The sequence below is a fragment of the Trematomus bernacchii genome, unplaced genomic scaffold (assembly GCF_902827165.1).
Source record: "Trematomus bernacchii unplaced genomic scaffold, fTreBer1.1, whole genome shotgun sequence".
NCBI lineage: Eukaryota > Metazoa > Chordata > Actinopteri > Perciformes > Nototheniidae > Trematomus > Trematomus bernacchii.
Genome location: NW_022987739.1, coordinates 3,284,574 through 3,302,935, shown reverse-complemented (window position 1 = coordinate 3,302,935; position 18,362 = coordinate 3,284,574). Strand labels below are relative to the sequence as shown.

Here is an 18,362-nt window from a genome sequence, read left to right as displayed (position 1 = left end):
ATAATCCTCTCGGTATACTGGGCTTTATGTGCCGTGGGGCAGAGGCCAGTATGCGCTATTAAATTGTCATTGCAGTTTGAACATGCAGAAAACACTTCTGAATGAGTTATCACATCCACCGACTTTGTTGTAGACGACGACATGTTCGATTCCTTTTTTTAGTTTCTATCTCTCTGGCCGCCTGCCTTAATCTGGAAAGCTGGTCGGGAGCTTCTTTCTATTCTCCCTGTTCTAATTTGAGTATCGCCATGGTTACGTAAGACTCTGTGTCAGGGGGTCAGTGACGTTGCAGGCGAACACCGGATGGATGTGTGGCTGCTACACAGCGTACAGAGGCACATAATATAACCCCAGAAAGATGGCAGATGAGGGTCAGGAAGGAAACCACCACACTGACCAAAACCCCCTAAATGGGAGGAAGAGGAAGTTTACAAGCAGAGAATATAATAATAAAGCAAAACACTTTTACAGCACCCTTTCCCAGCATTGTATTTTTAAACTGTGCATTCAGGAAGAAGCAAACACATGCATATAAACGTTTTTCACTTTTGATTTGAGAACCAAAAGGCAGGACCTATAGAAAATAAAAGACTGTGTATACATGAGCAAACAATAGAGGTATGACATAAAGCATATGCTGCTGAGAGACTGTAAGTAAAGTATGAGCTTTGATTAATGTAATTTAAAGTGGGAAAAGACAAAAAAACAGAGAGACGGGAGAGGGGGGGTGTGAACGCTTTGTGGTGCTCCACTAACCCACTTACCATAATCTCTCTCTTCACCTGCCTGAGTTACACGATACATTCGTCATCAGAGCAACGCTTGCAAATCAATCATTTTCCTCTGCATTGTATAAAGAGCTTTGTTTGTGGCGAGCTTAGTTTGTGGCAGTTAGAGAGGGCTTCAGCTTTATTTCTTTAAAAAAACGTCAAAGGAAATCTACAGGAGAATGAATTTACATACATACATTGATACATACATACATTTTTTCTGTTATTGTTTTAAAACGTTCCCCCTCACTGCCTTCTAAGTTATAATTTCACCCTGTATTGCAACATTTCAGGAAATGGAAAACAAAACAAAACAACGCAGCATCCTGGTCACACTTAATTCCTCAGCTAAGATTAGTGTTTGTTAATCCGGTGATATAATGCAAAGTCCCACAATGTGGCATCAAGTTAAAGGAAAACTGAGGACACAGAAGCGCCTCTATGGCTAATTAATTACTATACTAAGTACAACAGAAAATGTACCATATATTATGGCTTTGGAGAATCACCTTGACAAAATCAACATGTTCATGCTTCATATTTTCTGTTGAATAGGACACGAATATGTGTGATTTAAGGCAAGCTATAGGGAAACACTTTAACAGGAGAAATTAGGAAATGTGTTACCTGTGCTGCTTAAAAAAATAACAATAGCTGTGTTTTTTGTGTTCATGCAACTAAATTGGTGTTAAAATACACATTTGACAGTGCTATGGTTCAAAAGAGTAGTCCAAGCCCGTTATATCATATTGCGTTTTTATTGCGAGGACCATTTTATACAATCATAGTCTACAATTTAGCTTTTACATTTTTCTAATTCATGTTTCCTACCTTCTATTTGGTCATTGATATTACATTCTGTTTGCAACAAAGATCAGTTACCTCAAATCTCTGTTGATTTTATCTATAATCTAAAAAAAGCATCATATTTTCATTGGCGAATAATGGGGAAGAATTCAAGTTATCGTACATAACAGGATTACAGTCCTTATCAAAATATCTGCGTTTGGATACAAATCATTTATTGTCAGTTACAGTTTACTTCAGGAATTCATTCAGAATAGGAAAAACACTTCAAGCTAAACATTACAACCAATGAGGACATTTACCCTCTCAGTATAATCTGTAAAAAATATTCTGAAAAAGAACATGCACTATAAATGTTATCAAACAAATGCAAATATACTTTCAGAAAGGTTTATTTGCACAATAAGAAAACATCAAATGCAATGCAAATTGAGAATAAATTAAAGTGCATGGTCTTAAACAAACCAAAAATCACCCCAGTTTACTCATTATAAAATGACCGTAAATCACGCATGCACTAATCAGTAACTTTTAAAATGTCTAGACTCTAGACCTATCTTCCTTTTTTTTTCTCCATATTATTTAAATGATCTACCCCCCCCCCCCCCCCCCCCCCCCCCCCCATTAGCCTACATTGTAAGCATTGTATATGTTGAAGACTATTTAACTAATATTATAACCCGTATGTCCACTTTTAAACACAAAAATCCCGTGGAATTAACTCTTTTTCGCAGAGAGTGCTTGAGTCGATAAATCATGAGACCCTGTATTTCCGATTATATGGCAACATTTCACATGCACTGTTCATGATATGGCAGGGGTTATTAAACAGTTCCCACGCTGGTTGCCTGTCGGTCTGAACTGACACACTGCCACACTTTCCCACGCACGCTGGAACCTCCTTCGAAGGCGCGCGGAGGGTGGCGCGCCCGTCAGATCACGGGGCACGAGGCGGGCGGACCGCGGGTTGAGGATCATGTGTAGTCCACGCGCCGAACCAGGGTTAGCAGTATTCAGCGAGCTGCAGAGCAAGAAGGAGCTGAGAGGAGAAGAGGAGCTGCTGCTTTTCACCGTTTAACCACAATAATATCGCTTAGTCTGCACGGAAGTGACTGACAGAGAATAGCTACTAAATACACACCGTTGCTTTTATTTATTTTAAGGTCGGTGCATGCAAAGAAAGGCTAGAAAATCCATGAGGATTTGCTGTTGTGACAGTTTTCAGCTGCTCCGTTTTGGAGCAAATAAGTGCGCGTCGCTGTGTTTCTGGGCTTCATTTCCACCTGGAGTTGTATGACTTGAAGAGTTTGCGTAGACTTCACCGCCACCATGAGAGGTAAGTTTGTGGAAATGTGTTTTAATGTACTTTTTTATCAGCTGGACACGTCTGGCGCTTTAATATAACTTTTTTGTTGCATTTAGCCTGATAAAAGCACTGCTTTGAGACTGAGTCCAAAGTGCGTAGGCTGCAGGCTCACGCTGGAATAAGCACTAGATTACATCTCACAGAGAAATAATACAATATATCTCTAGGTTGTTTAAAAAAGTGTCAACATGAGAATCTTAAAAGTTATTGACACGATGTTTAAGCTTGATATGCAAATGTTTAAAGCGTTTTATCCGTGTTTGCGTACATGAAGCACATATTCGCACAAGTGAAAACATGTGTTTATTGTATTTGTTGTTACTCTTCTACAGGTCGAGTGCATTATTTATTTGTCACTAAAGAAATGTGTTGAGTTTTGTTTTAGCACACTTTATTTCACTGGTGGTGACTCCAGTTATGTAAGAGAGCGAAGGAAGGGGGAGGGAGTGAGCGGAGTGATTCACAGGCTGTCAACCCGAGCGAAAATCTGTTGGCAGGGGTTGTTTACAGTTATTAAAGTAGTCCCCCTTTTCTAAGATGTTTCTCCCTTTTTTACATCCTTTATTTCATTATACTTTCATACAACTTGTGTAGGCTATGGTTAAACTATTTGTATTACAATTGTACTGTTGACACGTTTTAATCTTTAATGCACATGATGTTTGCTTGTGAATAAAATCCCTTAAGGTGTGTTATTTTACTGTTAAAGTTAGTTATCAGGCAGCGTGCATTTGTTTTCAGCGTCAGCAGTATAGCGGCCAATGTTGAGAGTAGGAGGAGGAGGTGGAGGAGGACGAGAGAGAGAGGGAGGGAGGGAGAATATAAAGGAGGTGTTCCATTGACCTAGTTCTGTCATTGAGGATTACACGCACACAAACACACACATATGGGGCAGTGCCATGCTGCGTCGTCATTACTAATGTTGATCACTTCAATCAGTTATCCGATTGTTCCTCTTTAAAACATTGTAGGTATGCGAAGCAAGGTTACAACAGGTTACAGTGTTTTTTTGCAGTTGTGATGTCAAAGCCATGCACCGCTGCGACAAGCAGGATATGAGCACAGCACGCCATGAAGCACAGCAGGGTTCAGTTAAGCTCAGTTTCCTCTGAAGCTAAGGTTACTTACATCTACCAGAGACTGTGTCGCTCCATTCAAGCACGGCATGTCACTCTGATTTTGTAGAAATGCCACATAACCCACAATGTCATCCTCTGTCTCCAATTGAATTTCCTTGAAGGAGAAAACAGAGTTTAACTTCACAAGCAACATGTTTGTGATTCACTTTTTAAACAACAGATAACACTTGCCTATGTGTTTATCTTAGAGTTTGCTTTACAAACACAAACAGGTTAGGTTGGTATGTTGCAACACGAATAGTCAAACTTCAATAAAGCACTTATGGATTTTATGCCTCAGTGGACTAATACTGGGCAGAGCTGGCATGCCTTCATAACACTGTGTTGGTGCTCAGTTAGCCCTGGATCATAGTTATTGTAGGATAGCAGTAAAGAGTAAAAGGGTGATTTCTGCTCTCCAAATGTACTGCTGTGCTGAGCTCAGCCTCAAAGCACTATCTGCTACAGCCTTGGGGAAGTTCACAGCGGGCTCCAGTATGTGTCACGGTGCCCTTTCCCTCTGACAACTGCATGCTAAGATTCTTTACCTCTTATCTAAAGCTTTAACTCTTCACGATGCCTGCATGTATTTCCAAACAAAATGTAAATTCATCTTAGGTTGCTGCCTTTTTATCATAGTTTGACTACTAGATAGTATTTTGCAGCACAGTTACATAAAAACAATATTTTCTTTGCATTATCATGAGTATTTTTATATAGGCCATATCTATTTTCAGAATGTGCATAAGGGATATTGTGACATCCAAACAGACATTAGGAGATTTGAATTCAAGGTGACAATGATTGCTGCAGTACAGTCTTACATTTGTTCATGTGGTTTGGAGCAGCGTGCACAATGACATGCTCTGAAGGGAATTCCTCAGTTTGGTTTTACTTGTGCTGCAGAGGCCCACTTTGGTTTAGAGCTGAATAAACAGCACGACCAAGTGAAAGCACTTCTCTGATCAATGGTGAGGGATTACAGGAGCATAGAGTGTGTGAAGCCTGGTTTCTTGCCAGGCATATTGTTGATTATACTGTAACAAAAGTGGGAAAAGGTGTAAGAAAGTAACATTGATTGATAGAAAGTCAACCAAGTAAATGTAATGTATTTTATTAAAAGGGTGAAAAACCATGGCCTAGATCACATGTGTCAAACTCAAGGCCCGGGGGCCAAATCAGGCCCTTGGTGGATTTAATTTCGGCCCGCAGGATAATTTCTAATTACTATTAGATCTGGCCCGCACACCTTGACTCAACCCTAATGATTTCCTCAGCTCAGAGCCTGACCCCAAACATTGATGAACTTGCACCCAAGATGAGATGCCAAGTATCTGGCTTGAACTAGCATCACAGAGCAGCAAACTGAGTTTAATGGATGTTTCCTTCTGCACTTTTTATCTTGAGACAACAGGGCATGTTTGGTTTTTTCTTTGAGGGAAATTGTTTTTTTGAAGCTGTTGGAAAAATGTAATCATAAGAAATGACTCGGAAAAGCTGCAGATAGAGCCATAAGAAATGAATGCAACTGATTATTTAATGTTGTTTTTATAGGCAATCATTTAAGCTTTGTTAGTTCCAGGTTTAATATGTGCAATAAGTTAATTTCAATCAGTTTTGCAATAAACATTGAACCAGTCCACTGCCCTCCACTAGTACAGATTTTTAATTTTGGCCCACTGTGTATTTGAGTTTGACACCCCTGGCCTAGATCAAAAGGCATGCATGCTGTATGTTTATATCGTATGTTTTAGAAACATGATATCAACATACAGCTGCACCTTCTTAGTATGTGTGCAGGTGCAAATAATAATAATTCATTACATTTATTTTAGCACTTTTCCAGATGCTCAAAGCGCTTTACATTACATATATTACATATATTAGACATGTAACAATGAATACTGTGGACAATACCCACAGATGCAATGCAAATGCAATTTAATATTCTCTTCCTCAAGACTCAAGAAATCAGAAAGTAATTATTCTTATTACATAATTTGACGGTATCACAGGCAAATTAAAATAAATAATTGGTCACTTATAATCACATTTAATTAATTAATCTTCAGTGTTCTCTAGTGCTTAAAAACACATTATCAAGGGTTTCATTTAAGATTGATGCATGATGTCCTGTGGTGTGCACTCATACCTCTTGTTCCTTTACCATTGCATCTGCTGAATAATTTCCTGAACCTGCAGTGCATTTTGTCATTTACAATTGTATTGACATTTTGTTTAAGTATATAATTCAAAAGGTTCAACTATCTTTACAATATTATCTAAAATAAAGATGTGTTTGTGTTTAAACATGTAGCCGTTGATGAATGCTAGTATAATTTGAACATCATAAATAAGCTTTTATTTTTATTTGTGTAATGACACTTTCTTAGAGCCCAGATTAAAGAAAATGTGGCGATTTAAATCCGAAGAGAATAAAGAAACTGTTGTTCAGGCCTGCAACATAACAATCAAAATAAATACATGTTCACAAAGAGTTTAAGCAGTTGGAGAAAACTCTCATATCTCAATCTCATATCTGCTCTACACACTGTTGTTTACACTCAGCAATTTACACTTTAGTGCTGTGATTTGTGCAACATTTATTTGCCAACAGGCCAGAACGGCAGGAGGAATCACTGGGCAGCAATCTGCAGAAGAGTAAAAATAGACTCATGTTCCATCTCAAACACAGCTGAAATTTCACTCAAATACTTAACATGCTGAAACAAGTTCAGAGCTACTATTAGCTGTGTCTGTTGCCCCTGCTGCAGCTTACTGTAGCTTACTGTATACTAGATGTTTTGGAAATATATTTCCAGATGTTGCACAAGATTGCAAGCCTTCGCAGCAGCTGGCCCGAGGCTCTGGAACACTCTGCCCCTCCATGTGAGGTCGGCCCAGACCCTAGGGGTTTTTAAATCTACTCTTAAGACACACTTCTTCTCCCTGGCCTTTTAGTCAGAGCGGAGCACGACTCCTGACTTTTCCCTGTGTTTTATTTATTGTCTTTTATTGTGATTTATAGAAATGTGTTTTTATGTGATTGTAGTTATTACATGTACAGCACTTTGGCCCGACCAAAAATCGCTTATAAATGTGCTTTATAAATAAACCTTGATTTGATTTGTAAAACGGAGCTGTGTTATTATTAATCCATGTTTTGGTTATCACATTGATTTCCGTCCACTCTCCCTTCATTTTAAAGTCGTGTTACCACTAAATAAACAGATTGCGATGCAGCTCCCACTAGCGCCTCCCTCTCTTCTGAATGAGAAACTGTGTCAGTGGAGCAGCTCCGTCTCCCCGGGCCTGACGGTGCAGCTCAGCTGAGTGACAGGCGAGGCGGCCAATCCCAGGCCTATCTGCTCTCTCAGCGGCCGATGGCAGCGCAGGAGGGAGAGGAAGGGTCGTCACACTGTTGCCAAGACAACCACCTTTGAATGAGTGTGTTCGTGGAATGCAGCCAGACAACGGTTGCATAACCAGCTGAAGGGGGGAGGCTCTGGAGGGAGAGCGATAAAGAGAGGGATTGAAAGGGATTTCTTTTCCATTGCCTTTTATTTATTGATATCCCTCAGTAGCATTGCACTGACCAGTAGCAGAAACAGTCAATAGGTCATCTGCACCGCACAGAGAGATTTTTAGGGTAATGTCACCCTGCTTTGCTGTGACGCATATCTCTCCATACATACGAGTGACTCTTTTGATTGGTTGAGTAGTTCATCAAAGAGCCTCTAGAAAACTGCAATTTACTGGAGAGCTATGATGGCTAATTAAAGTCATTTCTGCAATTACAGTTTACTTAACACCCTCTTGCGACTCAACACAAGTGGTTACAGGATTGTTAAGCACCCCCTGCGAGCAAAATCAAATTGGGCACACGGTCCACGCAGTAACCACGAGTTGTAGTTGCTTGTGAGTTACGATTGTAGGGTTCTGCACAGCAGTATATGTCTTTGTTAACCTGCATACGTTTTGTACACCCTGGACGAGTGACAAAGAGAAAGAGAGAGAGCTGTGAAACTTTATAACCCAGGGCCTCGGCTAATGCAATTGACCTGCTATTCTGGGCTTGAGGAGGCCCAGTTACTTAGATAAACAACATAATGAAAAGAACAGGCAATAAGAAGGCTCAGGCTTCCACCATGAAGTCAAGGTGTACAATACATACGCAGTACACTCTGTCTGTCATGGGACACACTGTGGATTTCACATTGTTTCCTTACAATTTTGTAAAATGAATATCATCTAAACAAGAGAATAAATAATGTCAGTCTACCTCCACCTGCAAGACATGTTGCATGCAAGTTGGTGGTTCTGTTGTTTGAGTTACTTTTGAGTATTTACAGTAGTATGATTTATTATGGGCTGACTACTAGATTTGATATGAAGGAAGGAGTCATTAAATTGACAATAACTGTAGTTCGCCAAAATAAACACAATGAAATGACTCTCATTATGCAATCACTGGAAATAAAACTATTTCATAATTTCCAGTTAACTAATCCAGCTTAAAACCGTTCTTAGTTTTGAGCTCGATAAATGTTTTTTTTACTATTTCACTGACTTGTATTCCTTCATTCTCTTTTTCTCTCCAGCTCAAATAGAGGTAATACCGTGTAAAATCTGTGGGGACAAATCATCCGGGATTCACTATGGTGTCATCACCTGTGAAGGCTGCAAGGTGAGACAAACATCAGTTGATAATTACAGTGGTCAAAACTAGCAGCTTTGGGATGTTGTTATCACCATTTTAATTACTCAAAACATTGTTAACAGATAATCACATTGTTTACATTTGATTGACATTTTGTGTCCGTAGGGATTTTTCCGCCGCAGCCAGCAGAACAATGCGATGTACTCCTGCTCGCGACAGAGGAACTGTTTAATTGACAGGACCAACCGTAACCGCTGTCAACACTGCAGGCTGCAGAAGTGTCTCGCTCTGGGCATGAGCCGTGATGGTGAGTCCAGCAGCTCAATCTATATGAATTAACTCGGTTTCCACATCCCACTGTTTGAATGCATTAGGCAATCCTTATTTAACCTAGACCAGGGGTGTCCAAACTTTTTTTCAACGAGGGCCACATACAGAAAACTATACGAAGGGCTGGGCCACTCCCTAGAGGTATATTGCCTCATAAGTTCAGTTATAAGTTAGCCAAATCAATCAAATGTAGGTAAATGATGCTTGTGAGTGTTGGCAGCTCATCCCTTAAAACAGAAGCCTCAGATTGATTATAATAAGGAGAAATAGGAAGGGTGTATTTCAAGCTTGTTATGAATGTTTCCAACTTTAATTGACTGAATTTATTTGAAAAGTGGTCTTAACACATGAATACTACTGTGTAATATATGTGTACATTTCTAGTTAAGAAGTACAATATAAGAGAAGCACAAGTTTCATTTGTGGGCCATATTCCATTATACTTTTTGAATTTGCTGAGGGCCGATTCAAAATGGTCCGCGGGCCGTAGTTTGGACACCCCTGAACTAGACCGTTCTTTCCTGTATGTTTAATATTTGTTTTTGCATCCTGCAGCGGTAAAGTTTGGCCGGATGTCCAAAAAGCAGCGTGACAGCCTGTACGCAGAGGTCCAGAAGCACCAGCAGGCCCAGGAGAGTGCGGGGCTCGGAGTCCGCATGGAGAATACCGACATGGCCGACCACAGCCGCACCTACAGAAGAGGCTCCAGCACCACGGTCAGCGACCTGGACGACATTACTATGCTGCAAGAAGGCCTGCTCTTCGACCTGCCGCTGACCCCGGAGGAAGCGGGGAGAGAGTACTGTAACCTGGACATGCTGGGCGGCAGCGCCGGCAGCAGCTCCTCCTCTCAGAGTTCACCTGAACAGACCAGCCTGGACTTTGCAGAAGGCAACCACAGCATCAAGCATGAGTACCAGCTGCTGCACGACTCTGGACTCTTCTCACATGCTATCCTCAACCCGCTGCCTGAGGGCTGCTCCATGCTCGAGATAGGTCAGTATAAATATATGTGTAATGTATAATGGCTACTTTTTTAGTGTTAAAAACAACATGAATCTCATTGAAAAGCGTTCCCTCTGTTCAGAGCGTATCACTCAGAGTGTCCTGAAGTCCCACATTGAGACGAGCCATTACAGCACAGAGGAGCTGAAGAGAATGGCGTGGACCCTGTATAGCCCCGAGGAGACCCGCTCATTCCAGACCAAGGTGTGTACGACACATAGATAGATAGATAGATAAGTACTTTCTTGATCCCAATTTGGGAAATGTTTGCGTTGCAGCAGCATCAAAAACAAGGCACATGATTGTATTGCAAGTACAGTGTATCACATGTCCAGTGTATCACATGTAAACATCATATGACAATTGCAATAAGTTATTTTATTTTTTCCAAATCAAGCCGCCCAAGTAAAGACCATATATAAAGTACACATACATTATTATTTCATGTCAGTATAATTTACATTTTCATACTGTGTTGTGGTCTCGTCCAGTTCACTGAGGAATGTTTTTATGTTTTTTAACCTTACGAAAAAAAGCTTCTAGAAGAAGTTCTCTGAAACAAACTAAAGTGTCCCTTCTTATCTCCATTGTTTATTCTTACAGTGGTGTTTGTAAATCAAAATATGTTTATTGTAAATCTCCTACTCTGCATTTTGTATCCCTAGTCAAGGTTTTAGGATATGCAGGAAACATTATCAAAGGTTACGATGTCAGGATGTTTTTTGTGAAATCGCTCAAGCAGAGTCTAGATAAGCACAAATTCAACAGAGAACAATGAGATGCAACTTGTATGTTGTCCTCATGGATTGCAATTCTAATAAAAGATCCTTTGTCTTTCTCTGCCAGTCAGCTGAGGTGATGTGGCAACAATGTGCCGTTCACATCACCAATGCAATCCAGTACGTGGTGGAGTTTGCCAAGCATATCTCTGGCTTCCTGGACCTGTGTCAGAACGATCAGATCATCCTCCTCAAAGCAGGTCAGTGCAGGACACCAGCATACACACTGGAGCTTTACAAAAAACTGTATGTGTGTATTATGTGTTATAAATTCTCTTTTTTAACCAATACACACATTCATGCAAGTGGTCTGCAAAGACTGGAAGCACAAAATACAAATATGAACTTGAAAATAAGTGTAACATGTCCTCCCTAAGGACAGAGTATTTATTGATTGATATTACTTTGGTAACTTTTAGCTGCAGCAAAGAGAGCCATTTTCATATGAACAGCACATTATCCTCTTCCGAGTCCACCAAGTTCAAAAATCACATGCAAGCAGAATGACTTGAAAAAGGGCCTCTAAAGAATGGCTGTCCTTGTTTTAGTCACGCTGCGAGCCGCCTCAGATCAAAGCACCTTTTGAACTCCTACTTCAAGAGAGGGCTTTGTGTGATATATTTCTTCAGGTGTTGGAAACGTTAAATGGAAGTTTGTATTTGTAGGTGACAACCAAGATAGAGACATTTAATGAGGAAGCAGCACGCACACCAAGGTTTTATCAGAAAGGTCATAACTTAATTAAATGTATCAGTAATGTTGTCAATACTTCAAAGGGGCTCCACACCCATAAGTGATCTGCCAAACCACGATGCAAGGCGGAGACTGTTTACAAGATTGTTATGTTGATCATCAAGAACTTATAAATACATTCATACAGAAGCATATTCTTCAAAGTATCATCACTGCACATATTTCAAATCCACAACAACACTCAATCAACAGTGATCAGGAATGTTTTAAGTCAGGAATGTACCTGTGACTCAATTATGTACTGTTGATGTTAATCACACCCTTTGTTGTACAGGTGAAAATAATGTTTTAGTTTATTTAATCCTAGAAACATTTGTTTAAAAAGTACAAAGCCTTCTTCTTACAACTTGCAACAATGCTAGTAATTAATTGTGTCAGTATTCATGTCTTTTCCAAGTGCTGAATATTGAAAATAACTCTGTTATCATTTAATGTATTTTTCCTAATTACATTTTGCATATTTTTCTCTACATGCCTACATTAACCGGGGTGAAAAAGAGAACTCCTTAGAGTGGGGATATATTTCACTGTTCATTTTAATTTATTTGTATTTTTTAACTTTCATTTCCTCAGGGTGTTATTTATAAAGAAAATGTAAGATTACAGCCACTCACTTCTTGTCAGTGTTGCTGCCGAACACAACCTAATTAAATCATTTAAGTGCGAGAGTGGAGGCTCATATTGCTTATGTTCCTTGTATGGCAACTATTCAGATATATACTGTATATGGTATTAATCTTTCTTTTTCTTTTGTGTATCCACAGGCTGCATGGACGTTCTTCTGATCCGCATGTGTCGGGCCTATAACCCCATCAACAACACAATGCTGTTTGATGGAAAGTTTGCCACTGCACATCTCTTCAAAGCTCTTGGTGAGTGAACACTTCCAATCGCAACTTTTTTTGTGTTTCATCTGTTTTAAAAATCATCCCAGTCAGTAGTTTCTGTTCTGATGATGACTTTCTTTTTCTCCCGCTCTCTCCCCTCAGGCTGTGACGATCTTGTGAATTCAGTTTTCGACCTAGCTAAAACCCTGAGTCGTGTTCAGATGTCAGAGGAAGAGATGGCTCTCTTCAGCGCTGCTGTGCTGCTTTCTCCAGGTAAGATCCGTTTTATTTAATTCACTATATTTATGATCACTGTAGTATTTACACTTATACTAATAAACTCTCACTGTACGCTAGGGCTGTCCCGAATACCATTTTTTTCGTTAGTAATCAGCAGCGAATATTCGGATATTCGGCCCGCGCGGGGGGGGGGGCTGCGTAGTAATCAGCAGCGAACCGCTTCAACACGTGTATTTCGATTTATTCACGGCATTCATATTGTTATTCTACAGTATTGTTGTTTTATTTGTTAATGTATATAACCCAATTTGTGTGAAATTGAAAAGGATATTGCATTGTGTTTGTTACTTTCGTTGCAGTTGGATATGTCTTAAGTGTAATTTGGCTTGGCTTCCTATTTTGTATGGACATGCTTTTATTTTGAAGGAGAGTTAGCGCTGTTGACAGGAAGTTGTTATTGCTATGGAAACAACGTGACGGAGATTAACGGAGAAAAGTCATATCTACATATAAAGACGGAGAAAGTAAACAATAACGTTTATGGTTAAGTGTTAGCACCCCCCGAAGAGGCACAAGCTCTTACGTTGATATTGGAGATTTCAATAAATTCATAAAAAACGAATATCCGAATAACGAAATTGAAACCCGAATAGTACTCCAATGAACGAATATTGGGATATTCGGGTACAGCCCTACTGTATGTCAAACATTCGGTACATTAATAGCTCTGTTATGTAGACAGTCAACAGAAGGGTTTATTGGCGCTGCACAAGTTTGACGCACAACAGCTTAATCAGTTTTTTGACGACATCAGTAGGGCTGATTACAAGTAATTAGATTATGTGAGTTGTGTGTTTAAGAGCTACAGACTATCTCTCATATTAGTCTAACTGAGGGTGACCTCTCTAAAGATGACATAACATCAATCCTTCACGTTCAAATTGATTCATCTACTATAATACTGTCACTACTAACCACTAAATATTTATGTTTGAAAAATGACAGGATAATTATGCATGTCATTTATTTGAAAGACCTTAGGGACACATTTTACTCCATTTCCAACCAATCTGTGCTGGTAGCTTAGTCGGGATACTGTTATTAAGACAGTTTCAACCTGTTCTGTTAATACTACCTGTTTTTTTTAGATCGCAAAATCCATCCATATAAGCTGCAAAATAAAAGTATCTTCACAATTCACATCACAAATTATTTTCACCAATTCAGCCTGTGAACATACCCAGACATCATACTGCTAAAGGAGCAGACATGTGTTTGCTTGTTTTGATGTCAAAGGTTTCAATGTACTTTAATATTTTACAAAAATCTTAACACACCTACTTCAGCTATGCTGCACCCATGGTGACACTCACGGATATGATATTAAATAAGTGCCAGTGAGAGACTCCCTAACTTATTGTACCCACAATTGAGCATGCAAAATCTGCCAAGCGTGTATAATTGACTTTACTGACGGTCATTTTCTCCAGCATAACATACATTTTTTACATTCCTCCTTTGAAGCCAGTTCATTACACTAGAGTATGAAAATCAGCTCAGACAGAGCTGAAACGCCTTAGCGCATAAGAGTGTCTGCTGACATCTGCACCATGCAATGTTAATGTAACTTTCACAAAGTTATTATAAAATATCATTAAACTAATTCATTTTCGCCCTGAGCGAAATCCATCTAAAAGTTCAAATGTGATTTAAGAAATGATCCAGTTATGTAAAGTATAAGCAGTCAAAATCGAATGTGCCCGTCACAACGAACATGAACCTCACAAGGTGCAGCTTCAAATTGACAATGTCAACATGACAATACTAATAAAACAATCTTGTCACTCTTATTTCCCTCAGACCGCCCCTGGCTGACGGATGTTCAGAAGATACAGAAGTTGCAGGAGAAAGTGTACGTGGCTCTGCAGCGCTGCCTACAGAAAGAGGGAGCAACAGAACAGAAACTAGCTAAGGTATAAATCCTGCTGCATTACTGGGCCAGTTTGGTGACACAATGAAATATTCACCTACTAATACAACATTAGCTTGTGTTTATTTCTTCTTTTAACTTCTGCTTCTCTGTATTTCCCTTTTTAGATGGTGTCTAAGCTACCCATTCTGAAGTCCATTTGCAACCTGCACATTGACAAACTGGAGTTTTTCCGTCTGGTCCACCCCGAGACAGCGTACACCTTCCCTCCTCTGTACAGGGAGGTTTTTGGCAGTGAAGTCTCCTTCCCAGACTCCACAGAGGGCTAATACTGTTTAGCTAAAAATAGCAGGATTTAAATTAAGACACTGAGGTGTAGGGAAGGGGAGATAAAAATGTGGCAACCAGCTGAGGCAAAACCAACCAGCAGCTCATTGACAATCATGCACGCTACACTTTAAGACACACTCCTCTCACCTAAGAGCACCTAAGAGCTCCCAAACTGTGTGGAGTAGCTCGATCTGCCCTGCGTCCGGTCCATTCAGCTTCAACCTAACACTGCAGGAACTACGGCTGGGCACTAGGGAACTTATCGAAGAGTAGCCTACATTATTTGTATACTCAAACATATTTTTCTATGAGACGACCTTAAAGATCTCATCAAGCTGAATTTGACTTTCACTATTCTCACAGTTCCTGTAAGCTATTGTTGAATGTACCCCCTTTTCCCTTTACCGCCCTAGGCTCGATATAGAATGTAAATACTTTAAATCCTCGTCCACTTTGTGGAGGTCTGCAGTAATGACGCCTGTTTCAGTTCTCAGTCTAATAACAGTATATATTTTTCGGTAACGCCCATATTTTGCAGTTTTGTAATGAACAAACTGTTTAAAGGGACCACGATCAAACTAACAGGGTTTTTTTTTTTTTTTATGTGTGTGAACCAAGGGTACCTACAAACGCTTTCACACAGCACAAAGCACTTATCTTTGTAGGTATTTTTACTAGAACTCACAGACACTGATGTAAGTACGCTTTTCTTTTGCAATCGGTGACCTCAGCCTCAATACCTTTTCCCAGTTAAAATGCCACTCACAGAGATATTTAAAAGTAAGCTCCTTTTATACATAAGTAATATATAAAACCTCATTCAATTTAAGAGCAGTCCAAGTGAGAAGCAGAGGAATATTCTTGTGTTCAGGTCTCTATAATGTCTGCCCAAACGTTGGGGTCATGGGATGGAAAGATTGTTGTCTAATTGGTAATTAGCACTTACAGTAAGAGACCTATTTAGAAACCAAAACAAACTCTTGGCACAAGATTTTACGAGCTCGCACTCATGCTGCCATCTGTGAAACTCATGTGAAACCAGTCAGAAATGCTAGATACGCACTCCCACTAGATAAGCTGGATGAACAAGGTGCTGGCCAGCTGACAACTGTGGGGTTAGTGCTCTCATGGAGGAGCATCTGGAACTGTTCGCACCTCGGACCCCTTTTTTTTTTCTGCCACCGTCTTAACCAGCAGATTCAAAGACTTTCAGAGCAAAGAAAGAAAATGTACTGAATGTTTGATGTTGAAATGTGACATCTACCTATATGGTTGGATGACGGGATATAATGGAGAGTGGACATGTGGGTGATGGTGTTATTTAATATTTTTAGACATTAGTTAATGTCTGCAACAACTCTCACTGATTCGGGTTTAAACCAAGGTGTTCTTATACGAGAATTAGATCCTCTGTTCCCTTTTTCCCCACTCCCTTACTACCTCACCCTCTTCAAACACTACATGGCACAGCAAAGGGTTGACAGAGCCGTCAGCTACCCCCCTGAGTTAGTATTTCTGCATCAAACAGAGAACATTTGAAAGCCATTGATGGTTAAATATCCTAAAATATAATGTTTGCTCTTAAAACTGGACAGAAGACAAAATGCAAACTGAACTGCTGGATCTAGTTAAACTCTGGACATCCATTCTGTCGTTTGTTTTTCTGTCATTTGAGAGTAGATACAGGAAGCCCTACTTAGATACGGATCTATCTGAAGGAAAGTATCTGGGGACTCGAGGGTGTGTCCAGATGAAACCTTTCTACAAAGATAAGCTTTATTCTACCAGTGTCCTAAAGAAGCTGCTATAGAAAGACATTTGTAATCGATGCTGTAAGCATTTTAAGACAATCACATGTTGTTGGATGTCTAGCTCCATTTGATGTCAGCCTGTTTGCTTTGCACTGCTGGAACAGTGCTGTGCGCCATACTTGTGAAGGGGTATTACCCTTTTCTGGGTACGTTAGACAGTGGCATGTTGCCATGTATTACAGACAGTTTTTATTTTTAGAAGCACTCCAGCACAGTAAACCTCGCAGCATGACAGATGATGTTATTTACCTTAAAATGTACCAAATACTACGATGAGGCTTACAGATTGTAACAGAGTGCAATACTTTCTGTGTAAAGAATGTGAGACTATGCTGATTCAGTATATTTGATAGTTTTTGCAGGACTAAAAGCTGTCCAGGGGGCAGCACTGAAAATCAGCGCTTACATTTCCGTTTGGAGTTACTCAGGGAGATAGCTGGGCTCTCTGTCCTACAGTGTTTAGCTAGCAGGACACCTTTCACCAACGTAGAAGACCTTAACACCTTGATCACTGTGTACAGTTCATGTTCTTGTGAATGTTTGATTTCAGAAGTATCAAAGATGTTACCCTCATTATTGCAAGACTTTTTTTTGAGTGAAATAGGATATTTAAAAAAGTAATTATATAAAAAAAAAAAAAGTGTTAAAAGATGGACTATAATCTCTGAATCTTGTGTTGGTTTTGTTGTGATTTTTTGTTTCATAATTTGTATCCCTATGTGTCCGGTTTTTCTCATCAGTTTAGTGTCTTGGAGAGATGTAATTCTATTTTTTTAAAAGAGCGTTTTTAAAGATGACTCCCTAAAAGGTTTCTCATTTGTCATGATCCTTCTGTTTATATGTTCACTCTATTTTAAGATTATTGTTATTAAATCAATATAGATTTTAATAAGAAATAATGTACATGTTATGGATATAAAGCCCAAGAGCTTTTAACACAGTAAAGTGCTATTGCACAATGGTGATATATGTGGATTTAAGAATGTAATAAAAGTCATTTTGCAATAAAAAGAAAATCTTTGTTTTATTAAACTGCTCCCAAAATCTGCACATCTGAAACCAATTGATATCCTATACCCACATGAAATAATGATTTAATAACAGGTTAATAAGACATGGATATATTTAAAATAAATTATAGTAGTTTAATTAGTAGAAATGTGTACATTTGTTTTTATTCCCAGAATGATCATTCTGAAACAATCACTAATCACATTTTCCATCATCCCCTCTCTGTTATTGTGTGCCTCCTCAACAATCACAAAGAAATGAAAATGTACTCCATACCAACAGGTCACATAGGGTGTTAAAAAATTGTTTAGTGAGTTTTTAAAGTATCCACCTCTAAAACACCTGGTATTATATATTCTATAATCAGAATAAGACATCCTTTTTCAGGCAGTGTTACAACAGCAAATGGTGCAGATAGATGTGCAGAGATGATATTTAACTTTAACTTCTACACAGCAAGTCTTTAGCAAAGTATAGAGCTCTAAACCCTGCACAGGAAGAATGGGGTTGAATTGATTCATGTTTTGCTCGGTGGTACACTTGCGAGTTAACTAGCTATGCAGCAGTCAAAAACACAAAATAGTCTAATTTAATTTGTTTCGGCTAACTAGGACCTCTTCTTTAG

General features: G+C 39.3%; 1 protein-coding gene across 1 annotated transcript; it reads left to right on the top strand.

Moving 5' to 3' along the window:
• Nucleotides 1-2,513: 2,513 nt before the first annotated feature.
• On the top strand, nt 2,514-17,742 carry rorca (RAR-related orphan receptor C a). The gene is made up of 10 exons (XM_034146659.1): nt 2,514-2,913; nt 8,663-8,748; nt 8,887-9,028; nt 9,607-10,047; nt 10,139-10,260; nt 10,903-11,035; nt 12,353-12,460; nt 12,578-12,688; nt 14,516-14,628; nt 14,753-17,742. Exons 1-10 carry the CDS (start codon nt 2,907-2,909, stop codon nt 14,912-14,914), a joined length of 1,425 nt encoding a protein of 474 aa, XP_034002550.1. The 5' UTR covers nt 2,514-2,906; the 3' UTR covers nt 14,915-17,742.
• The last annotated feature ends 620 nt before the right edge of the window (nt 17,743-18,362 follow it).

What these genes read in the sequence shown, in the direction of transcription:
- rorca (XM_034146659.1), top strand. An exon ending in TCACCTGTGAAGGCTGCAAG is followed by an intron (nt 8,749 to 8,886) that starts GTGAGACAAACA and finishes TTGTGTCCGTAG; the next exon opens with GGATTTTTCCGCCGCAGCCA. An exon ending in CCCGCTCATTCCAGACCAAG is followed by an intron (nt 10,261 to 10,902) that starts GTGTGTACGACA and finishes TTTCTCTGCCAG; the next exon opens with TCAGCTGAGGTGATGTGGCA.